Source organism: Dromaius novaehollandiae, chromosome 10 (assembly GCF_036370855.1).
Source record: "Dromaius novaehollandiae isolate bDroNov1 chromosome 10, bDroNov1.hap1, whole genome shotgun sequence".
Classification (NCBI taxonomy): domain Eukaryota; kingdom Metazoa; phylum Chordata; class Aves; order Casuariiformes; family Dromaiidae; genus Dromaius; species Dromaius novaehollandiae.
The window spans coordinates 18,689,085-18,699,999 of record NC_088107.1 but is presented as its reverse complement, the minus strand read 5'-3'; the positions used below and the strand labels follow the sequence as shown (position 1 = coordinate 18,699,999).

The 10,915-nt window shown below is 44.8% G+C and overlaps 1 protein-coding gene and 1 long non-coding RNA gene across 2 annotated transcripts in view; one reads left to right on the top strand and one right to left on the bottom strand.

The window, feature by feature from the left end:
* Positions 1–4,839: 4,839 nt before the first annotated feature.
* Positions 4,840–6,473, bottom strand: LOC135329363 (uncharacterized). The gene is made up of 2 exons (XR_010390791.1): positions 6,172–6,473; positions 4,840–5,313 (listed from the first exon to the last, which is right to left on the bottom strand). It is a non-coding gene; the product is annotated as an uncharacterized LOC135329363 (long non-coding RNA).
* Positions 5,703–10,915, top strand: part of MTMR10 (myotubularin related protein 10) — a 43,553-nt gene continuing 38,340 nt past the window's right edge. The window contains exons 1-2 of the mRNA XM_064517491.1: positions 5,703–6,189; positions 7,325–7,385. Coding sequence (XP_064373561.1) covers positions 6,130–6,189; positions 7,325–7,385 — 121 coding nt within the window. The 5' untranslated portion in view covers positions 5,703–6,129. The remainder of the gene's footprint in view (positions 6,190–7,324; positions 7,386–10,915) is intronic.

The following is a 10,915-nucleotide window of genomic DNA, read 5'->3' as shown; positions in this document are numbered from 1 at the left end:
CAAACCACGAACTGAACCATTTTTCCGAAAGCTATGAAAACACACAAGTTGCCATAGAAATACAGGCCTGGAAGAGATCATTTACACTGACGCAAGCTCAGCTGTGTCGATAGCATCAGCAGCAGGTGGTGGTCTAACCTGTTCTTGAACATGTCTAATGAAAGGCATTCTCTAATCTGCTGAGAGATCAAAAGGGACCTTTATGAAAAATCTGTTCTGCTTTTACCCAACCCTGCTGCACTGCACAAGCCAAAGTACTTTTCCAACCACAGAGCTGTTTTGTTGGGTTGTAGCACAACTTTTAGGAAGATATCTAATCAAATGTGCAGTAAATACAGCAGGTTATGCCCCATAGCCATAGGAAAACAGATAATTATCTTCACCTTTAAGAACAATTTACACTTTATGTGACAAGAGGGCCCAGGAAACCCCCAACCAGCATGTGAGGTGTGATACCACCAGCAGAGCCAGCCATGCTGGTTCTGGCAGGGCTGTGACATTGCACAAGTGTAAGGGTTCTGGCTCACCTAGCACACGGAAGTCACTGAATAATTTCATGTTGAAGCAATGAAAATAACTACAGTGAGTCAAAAATGCCTTTTTTTAATTCACAAAAATAAAAACAGGCATTCACATTTGTTTTCGCAAAACAAAGGCATTCTCAGAAACCTCTGGTTTTGTAGAACTGCTTGAAAAAAGTGAACAAGTGAGGCAGGCAGGGATAGCTGGAGATGGACAGCCAGCTGAGTGCATTGCCAAAGAGCAGGGGGCTCCGGATCCAGGGGACTTCCCTCCCTGCTCTGCCTGCACGCCTTGCCTGCCTGTCCTGCTCTGCCAGCTCTACCAGCTCTGCTCTGCCCGGCCTGCCCTACCCTGCCTGCCCGCCCTGCTCTGCCTTCCCCGTCCGCCCTGCCCTGCTCTGCCTGCCAGCATCCCACCGCAAGTTGTGGTGGAATTAACTTGCTCCTCCAAAATGTTTGCTTCTGTCAAAGCAGCTTTCTTCCGCCTCCTGAAGAAAACTCTTCCAGTGGCAACCTGCGCCCAGGTCTGACAATAACCCTTACAAACCTTGTGATCTTATGTTTACTGAGAGCTTAGTTTTGATTTTGTTTGTTAATTTTCAGAACAGCATTGCAATTTAAACCTGTGAGTCCAGTCCCTAGTGGACATTCGTGCTATCACATGCACATGCCCTCCAGACTCAGACTGCATTTGTGGCCCCTCCTCAGAAGGCTCTGCTGACGCAGAAACACTCCTGTACTTCTGCTGTAGTCTGAATGAGCTGTCATTTTTTAATCACACTGGCGAATTTCATATCTGCAATTTCAAGCCTAACTGACTTAGGCAGTCTCTCCCCCCTTTTTCCCCCTCTCCTTTTCTGACTTTAATTTCCCTTGAACAATGTTCTGAATCAGAATTAAAAACCTTTCAGAGAAGAATAGAGATGAGGGCAGGTTCCTGCAGGATTTCTCACTTACAAACCTTGAAGGGATTTAGCTTGTGGAAGGGCCTCTGTCACCAGCAGGAGGGGAGCTGTGGCTTTCAGGGTGCTCACAGCACTGTCAGGCGCTCAGCGTGACGCCACCAGCAGCTTCTGCAACGTGGCTCGCTCCCTGAAATGGAAGGGGCTGAGCCCGAGACTGTGCCAGGCTGAATACTGCCACTTAGACAATGATTTTGCAGCAGCAAATAGAAATACGAGGAAATACAGGACAAATGAAGGGAACTGCTTGCCAGCTCTCAAGAAGATGGTGCCCTTGTGCAAGGTGTTTTGTTTTAAAAGTATAGGATGGGATCGTGTTTATCTCCTCCAGCTGAAAGTCCAGCAGTAGCATGTAATTATGGAGGTGCTTGCTGGTGCTCTCCACCGGGCTTCCTAATAGCTTTAAGTGTATCCATATAGACTTCCTTTTTCAACACGGTGGCAGAAGCCACTGGGTTGTCCCCGTGACCCTGTTCAAACAAGATGCCCTGCTGGTATCAAGGGGACGTCTCATCTAAGTCAGGGGATGCAGATACTGCACCCTGAAGTCTCTTTCATTGAACATCCACCTTCTGAGTTCACCAGAAAATCACAAGGTCTGGCTGTAACGTAATGTAATGTACTCACAATTAAGCATAATACGGGAAGACTTTGACCCTGATAGTGATGCTGTGTGCTGCATGCATCGTGTCCATTTAGCTGTCTTCCCAACAGTTCTTCACTGTCTTTATGTTATGGTGCTGTTACAATACTGTTCTGCTGTATTGGGCCTTTACTGCTGGTGTCTTGCGTGTGAGCTGTTAGAGAAAAATTACAGTATGCAGACCAAATCCCCGCTTTTTAATAAGGTGAGGCTACAGTGACGGCCTGAGGTGCCTCCTTCCCCCAGTGCCAGACCCTCCCCAGCACAGGTTATACCCCTTCCCCCGCAAGGGAAGCCAGGCCCCTTCCCTCTGCCGGGTCTCACAGCTGACGGACTGCTGTGGTCCCAGACTGTGGCTCCTGAAGATACCACATTTCTATCCAATTTCCAGTTCCTATAGGAGGTCTTTCCACTGCTGAGGCTGAGTTCACTGCAGTCAGCGATCACATGAACACTTCTAAGGACCCACAAGTTTGCCAGGTGCCACTAAACAAATGTGAGTAGTTACTCTGTTTCCTGCTTATCAGCAGAGATAGTGGTGTAAGATTTTGGCAGGTTAGGTGGGTGACTGCATTATTTCCACAGTCTAGATAACCTAAAGTGAGCAATCCATAAATGCCTTGAAAGTTTAAAGGGTGAAATTCACAACACGTTTCACGTTATTTTTTGCCCACTGCTCCTTATTGTGCCATTAAATTGTGTCAGCCAGAAACTGGACCAGACTTAACCAATCAGTTGAGCTCTCTGCTCTGTGGTTGAACCTAGGCTGGCTGTGTCCCAGTGGAGTGATCATCCCAGTTGTGTCCCACGCTGGAGTGATCATCTTCATGATGTCTGCTGTACTCAGTACAGGGGGAGATCCAAAGCTTATGGGACGCGATGGTATGGCCAAGGTGTCTCACACACGCACAGACAGAGACAATATTGGTCTTCAGAAATCCTGATTGTTAGTCCTTTTGAAAAATGCTTTCCTCTCTTACACTGGCAGTGTATCTGCTGTACTCCTATAAGAGCTAATGCCTGCCTCCTGCAGCCAGCTGCTCCTATGGGCACGTGCTGTTCCTGCTGCATAAAGTACCATTTACTATACTAACTATTAAAGTAATGTTGCAAGGATTTATTTATAAAGTAGTGTACACTGGGATTGCAGACCACTACTGCATTGAAAGTATATTTATTAAAAATCAAAACAGCAGAGGCTAGCTACATCTTTCTTTTCTTAGAAAGTACCATCCACTTATTTCATATCAAGATGAGAAAGTGCTCTTAGATTTAGTTAGCTCAATCATCTTTTGACTACAATTAACTAAGAAATGGTTTGTGACAGGTAATCCTATGATATATTGAAAGCTAACTTCCATTAGACTTCTCAAAGGGTAACTTTTCTCATGTGCCTAAATAGTCGCAAATTAGAGGATTCAACTTATCAAAGTCAAAAGAAAATTCTGGAAAGTGCAGTGAAAAAGTTGCCTTCTCTGGTAGAAAATAAAACAGTCCTGTTCAATGGGTTTGTTTCAAGGAAAGCAAATAAGCAGATGTTTAAATCCAGCAAAAGCTGGGCAAGCACTTAGTCACACCTATGAGGACATACATATCACATCCATGTATTTCAGTGGGACTTCTAGGAATTCATACACTCTTACTGAATAATAATATTCCCCCCAAAAGGATCATCGAGCAGTAACACTTAATTTTTTCTTTTTATTTGCAAAACTATTATTTTGAATGTTTTGTTGTTGCTTTAAATAATATACTGATTTTATGAAGGTATTCCATGGATAAAATATGCGTATGTGAGATCTGCATCTACTTTCTCCAGCTACTAGGTGTTTACAGGATCACGGTGAAGAGGGTGACAGTGAGGCAGCAGCCTGGAGGTGTTGAGGATGTATCATTACAGCCCATAACTGTAACATGACATACCTTACATAAAAGATGACAGTAAGATGAGCTTGGTATCAGTAGCTGGTTCATGCTGGAGCAGCATTTTTACTGCTGATTGCCTGAGACAACCTCGGGTCACAATAAAACCTCCATTCACAGGCCCCATCCAGAGGCTTCACAGTCTGCAAGGGGCTCAGCAGCCCAGCTTTGGAAATCCTCTGCTTTGGTCTTCATTTTAATATTTTCCCCCCACAACCAGTGTATTTGTTGTGATTATTTTTCTCTCATTAAAGCCAGTATGAGAGAGGATTTCTAGCTACCTGTCCGGAGGCTCTGCTGAGGGAGCAATAGGATCCATGTGGCCCTGGCATGCATGTCATGGGGGCTCTGGGGCAAAGCCCACCTCCCTCATCTCCAAACCGAGTGTGGTGAAGGAAGGCTCTGAAAATCATTAAGGTTTTGTAACCTAACCCCCCTTTCAGTCTGGTCAAAAATAACAGCGCTGACTCTAAGTGCTACTGCAGGAAGTGGGTAGGATTATCTTTGCTATTTCTGTGTGCCTCACATTTGCTATGTTACAGTGTTCGGATTTGTTATATTTAAATGTAAATGTTTATCCTTTTATAACACATGACTGTGAACTTTGCCATTTCATGTATAATATTGCACAAATTCGTATTACAGAATACAAGAGCTGTAAGAGAGCATAATACTCGTTCTGCTTCAAGTTCCTGATTATTGACTGAGGGGTCTAAAAAAGCAATTCAGAAACTATTTGAACTATTTTACCTGATGTAAGAGTTAACACATTAACAAGTGAGCACAGCAGTCTGCTTCTTTATTTATTTTTTACCAGAATTGGCGATTACATCTTTCAGAGTCTGGTGCCAATTTCCCAGTGATGCAGCACGCTTCTGCTTGCTAGGTCAGGATCAGATAATAAATATTGTTATTTGTCACATTTCTCTACAGCCAAGCCCAAAGAGACACAGAACAGACGGAGCACTGTGCCGGGGCAGCGCAGCTCATGGCTCGCCCATGCCGTGCCGCGCGGCCTGGAGCGAGCTATTCAGCCTCCTCGGTAATTAATTTTTGTCACGTTACAAATGGACAAAACATCCAGTTCATGAATTTTAACAGCTTAGGGAGTGAAAGGGTCGCACAGTTCTTTGAAAACGCTACACGTTGTGAATACTCCTGACGCTGTATGCTCAAAGGTGCCATATTGTTCATTTTGTGACGTTGTGAGGTTTGTAATTGCGCAGAACAAGCACACCGGTGTACCTCTGTAACGAATTGCAACCTGTAACATTGAGAAATAGTCCTCTGAGTAATTATTACTTGGCTGATGGGAGAAAGTGATTCTGGTCAGTCTGGCTTGCAACGCTGCATGAAACTGTTCTTCGAAGAGATTTTTATTCTTCTCCCGCATCGTTCTTCAGCTGTGTGGCAGCGGTGCGGAAGCGATCCCGGCGTTTGGAGACGCCGCACGAGGCGCTGACCCCGAAACGCCCCGCTGTCGTCGCCCAGCGCGACGCAAACGCCGCCGCCGCGCGGGGCCGCACGGCAAACCCGCTCCGCCGCGCGCCCCGGGCGGCCGTTGGGCGGCCGTTGGGCGGGGCGCGGCGCCCCCCCGCCGCGCGCTGACTAACGGCCCCGCGCCGCGGCGGCGCCCCCGCGGCCGCTTGGCCCCTGCGCGCCGCCGTACAAACGCGGCTCCCCCCGCCCCGCGCTCCCCCCAACATGGCCGCCCCAGCGGCGCCCGTCTCGGCCCGCCTCGGCCCGCCGGCGCCCCCGCCGCCCGCCGCCCGCCGCCGGCCGTAGGCAGCCGCGGCGCCGCGAGGCGGCCGCCCCGCGGGGAGGCGGAGGGAGCCGCGGGGGCTCCATGAGGGGCTGGGGCTGCCCCAGGCCGGGCCTGCCCAGGCCGCTGACTCCTCCCTTGGGGAAGGGGGGTGCGCTGGGGCCGCCTCCGCCGCCGCCCGCCGGGGCCGGGGCCGCCGCCGCCTCCGCCGCCGTGTGACTGGAGCGCGGGCGGGTGGCTGCGGCGCCGCTCGGAGCCGCGGGCGCGGCGGGCCCCGACACCTGCCCTGCGGGAGCGGCCCGCCCGCCGGCGGCCGCGATGTTTTCCCTCAAGCAGCCCAAACCCACCTTCAGGTCCTACCTTCTGCCGCTGCCGCAGGTAACGCCGTCCCCTTCCGCGCCCGGGCGCCCCGCCGCCTTCCCGGCCTGCCCGCGGCACCTGGCGGCCGGCGCCTTCCCCGGCCGGTGCGAGCGCCCCCGGGCAGCGGGGCTGCCCCGGGCGGCCGGGAGCGGCGCTTCAGGTGCTCCGGCCTGGCGTCCGCGGTGCGCGAGCAGCCGCCGCCTCCCGCTGCCTGGGCCGCCCTCGCCGGCAGCCAGCCGCGCTGGGGGACCCGCTCTGGGCAGGGCAGCCCCGCTTCCCCGCCGCGCGAGCGGCTCCGCTCCCCTGGCAGCCGCGGGCTTGTTCGCAGTGCCTGCCTGATGGCAAAAATGCGAAAACCGGGTGTAACAATAAAACCAGCAGGGTTTTCTGTGTGATCTGGATGTGCGCTTCTGCGCTTGGCAGAACGTGGTTCTTCTTACTTTTTTAGGCTTACAAGTAGGCCCTAGTAGAAGTGGATGTCCCTATAGCAACGTATTTGACAGGTTGACTCATTGTCTTTTTTTTCCCCCCCTTCTTCGTAGAAGTGAAATGTCAATGAAATGTATTTCTGGATATTTTTAGTTCTGAGAAGTGATGATATCACCGTCACTATGGCAACCATAAGCATTAAGGTTATTTCACTGAAGGTTCTGATCTTTTTGCAGAAGTAAGGTGTGTGCGCGTGTGTGGTTTTAAAGGTCTGGAATGAAAATGCAGCTAGGCATTGCGAGTGTACCTGGGCCTTGGTCTTTAGAAATTTTTCTCATGTGGAGAAAGTCACACGTGTTAAAAATCAGTAGAGAGTGTTGTGTTTTATATCTATATAAATCTTGTTGTAGGACCCAAACCTTTACAGAATGTCAAGCTGAATTGCTTTTCATTTGTTCAGTGACTTGTTATACCCTAGGTTATGCAATTAGCTAAACTTTAGCACTTAAACTACTGTGACATTCATTTGGTACAAAGCTAGGCGTACACAAATATATTGGTATGATTACATCAAATTATTGGTACAATTGGAGCCTATTTCTTTGAAATTAACTCTTTTAAATTAAAAGAAGAACTTTCTCCTTTGCCCAAATAGATCAGACTTGTGTCCAATTGTAAACTTGTAGTTCTTAAGCGTTTTTTTTTTTTTTAACCTTTCCTCCAGGCTGATGACCATATAGCTTCAGAACCCAGGATTAAAAAACTGGAACCAGTACTTTTGGCAGGTAAATACAAATGTGGGATTTGACAGATACCTAAATTTAGATATATTTAATCCTTCTGTTTATTCTGATAGGATTGTTAGTTTGCAATTTGCTCTCCCTATTTTTCTGTTCTAACCTTTTTACCTAAACCTAAAAGACTAAATAAATGCGTAGGCAGTTTCTCCCGTGTAATGGGTTGGTATGTGTAGAAGAGCGTCTTGGTTTTATTGTGTATTTGAAACAGGGAACGGAACCACTGTACGTTCTGTAGCTTCTGTGACACCTTCTGGCAGCCTCTCTATTAATAATTACACCTTTGCCAGATAGGCAGAACTTTACGTCTGTGCAGAACCCACTCACGTAGCCTGTGTTGCAGTTGTCCGTTATTTTAAAGGAAAATATTTATAGAACTTCCACTAAGTAGACATAATTGACTACTATATTGGAAGACTTCTAATGCCATCTTTATTCATTTTTCTCTTAATCAATACTCAGCTATTCTGTTATTTTGGAAACTCTAAGTCTCTTGAACACTATGTAGAATAATCTTTTTAGTGTATGGATTAGAAAAGCAATATGTATTTTTTATCATTGTTCATAATCATATATGTATAAAAATCTAACATGTCCTTGACTTCTCTTCCACATTTTTAAGTAAGAAATAAGATCTTTTGGTTCATCCAGGAGGTTCAGTAAATGGGGATTTGTGAAAGCCTTTTTCAGGTACCAGAAAAACATTCTATTGTTCTCAGTATTACTTCAGTCACAAACTGTATGCCACAGTAGTAAGTTTGGCCACTTCCAAAGCTTGGCATTTCTAAGTGTTGCTTTAAGTTTAAAACAACTGCAAAATGCATTTTTTTCTTGTCATTTTGCTCATATATTACCAGAAATGTATGTAGACACATTAACGTCAGAAGCTATTGCTATTGTGTTGTCTAAGATTAAGTCTGCCAACTTTCAAAGTGATGAATGGAATAAACAAGTTACTCTTCAAAATTAATTATTTTCCATACTGCTTCATATTGCACTGTTGTTAATTAAGCAGCAACAGTTGGTGTGGTGTGGTTCAGTGAGATACCTTAAGCTGAAGAGGCTGAAATCTTGCGGAAAAGAAGAGGTTGTATGGAAAGAGTAAATACTGACTGACTGACCCTTCTAATGAAATAAAATAATATGGATTCTGTTTGAGACATAAATACCCTGAAATACATTGCTATGGCTGTTTAATATTTCAGATGTTTTATTTTTATGCTTGAAAAACTTGTGCTTACCACTTGGCATCTTATTGTTTGTCGCAGTTATTATTCATAATAATTTGACTCACAAGGAAGTGACTGCATATTCTTCTCTGATACATCCCACAATAAATGCAAGGCAATATGAGATCACTTTTTTTGAAATGTAGTGCATCTCACCTTTTCTGTGGGACAGGCACATGAGCAGTTGCACAAAACAACTCATGTGCAGTAACGTTTTGCTGTGTTATTAATTCTTACTTTGTGAAACCCCGAAGTAAACTTAAAACAGTGCTGACTAAATTTTTTTCCTCAACTGGCTTGTATTTATTCTAGGTTTGTATCATTTCTCATTTTCCTTGTCTGCGTTATCTTTAAAATTGGCATTTGGTGGCTTTAGGGGCATTTGTAAAGGAAATCGCCATAGGTTATATAGAAAGTGATTGAAAGAATGGGACTCAGACCACAATATTAAACTTCTGCCTTCATATCACTCTGGGGTGCTATTTTGAATTATTTCTTAATAAAATTCACCCCCCCCCATCCAGTTACAGAATAGCTCTGACAAAATATTTTAATTTTTGTAAGTCCCTGTCTGAATAAGGGTGGGGGGGGGAGTTTAGAAATTGCTTATTTTAAATGACTTAAATGAAACTCTTCCTGTTTAGAGTTAAACACCAGCTTAAATGCATTTTTTTTGCTTCTGTCATCAAATAGTGCATTGGAAAAGTGTATAAACAAGTACACGTTGTTCTGTTGGGTAGACTGGCTTTTGGATTTGTCATAACCTAAGTTTCTGGCCAGATTCCAACTCATTTAATTACATTATGGCTGACTTGCACTCCCCTGCAAGTACAGTTTCAGTATGGTATTCCTAATACCCTGTCTGTAGTAGCTGCATGAAGTTGCTTTTTGCTCTCAGAAACAGAGTTAAACCTGAGTGGCTGAAAAGTGTTTAGCAGGTGGAATTTGTAAGGAGTTCTTTTGGAATGAAATTATTTCAGCACAAGTAGTTACTGACTGGTAATTTGCAAAAACTGCAGATATCTGTATGAAGCTTCTGATACCTAAAATATAATTGTTTTGAGGGAGTGGTTTGCTAAAAACTGAAATTCCAAAGTAGGACACTAGCTAAATAACCCTACTGTCTGACTCTTATTTTTGTGCAATGGAAGTTAGGAGAGGGAGTTCCAGGTGCAGAAATAATGAGTCAGGTTCCCAAATGAGATATTTATTAAAAAAAAAAAAAAAAAAAAAGTAAATTTAAAATTTTTTCATTGGCATCAACTTTTAAACCTGCAGAATTTATTTTCAAAGCTTCCTCTGCGGCCCAGAGGAATAGAGACACATTCTCTAAGCTTTTCGAAAAAAACCCTATATTCTCATGCAACTGTGTGCCCTGAGTAGGGTGTGGCTTTAAGAAAAGCGACGAGTAGCGCATAAAGCAAGTAAAAACCATAGCTGTAGTTCCAGCACTGGAATTGTAATAGTGAAAAGCAAATAATTTTATAGAATTCAGTATATTTTCATTTCAAAACTCATGGTATGTCTCTAAGATGGAGTTTTTCATTCTGCAATGTTGTTTTCTAGTGCAGCTCCTTGATAAAGAATTTTTGCAGATTTAGTTGAAGAGTTGTTGCCTGTACAACAATTTCACTTTTTTTTTTTTTTTTTTTTTTTTTTTTTGCTTTATTTGTTTGCCTAGCTAGTTTTATGAACATACCAAAAGGGAAAAATAGTGGAAACAGGAAGCAGTCTAGCAGTGAGTCCATCAGAGTGACTTGCCTGGTTAATAGGAAATTACCTTGTTTATGGTAGGCGAAAATGAAGCTGAAGTTTTATGCTTAATTTAACACTGTTGATACTAAACTAAAACTTAAAGGAGTGCATTTTCCTAATAAGTAGTTGTAGCGTATTTCCAAGGAGTTGCATTATTTTTTTTCCGTGACATCACCTGTAGCATTTTTGAGACATCGACCTAAGCATTCAAAAAAAATGTATAACGTAACTGGAATGTACTACTGTGTATATTTTTTGTTTGAATGGCAAAATGGTGTGGAGCAAGGTGCTATACACAGGTGGATAATGAACCCACCCGTGTCGGTACTGAAGGCAGTGCGGCACCACGGTGCAGGCAAGATGAGTGGGAAAGGTCCTCGCAGGTGCTCACGTACAGTGTTCTGCAGGAGGTTATGTAGCCCCTGGGACAGTCTGAGTAGGTGTGAGAAAGGATTGTTCCTCTTGAACCTTAATACCGTCTGTAGTAATTATGCAGTAACATGTTGCTCTGTATACTAATCTACTAAAAGATTA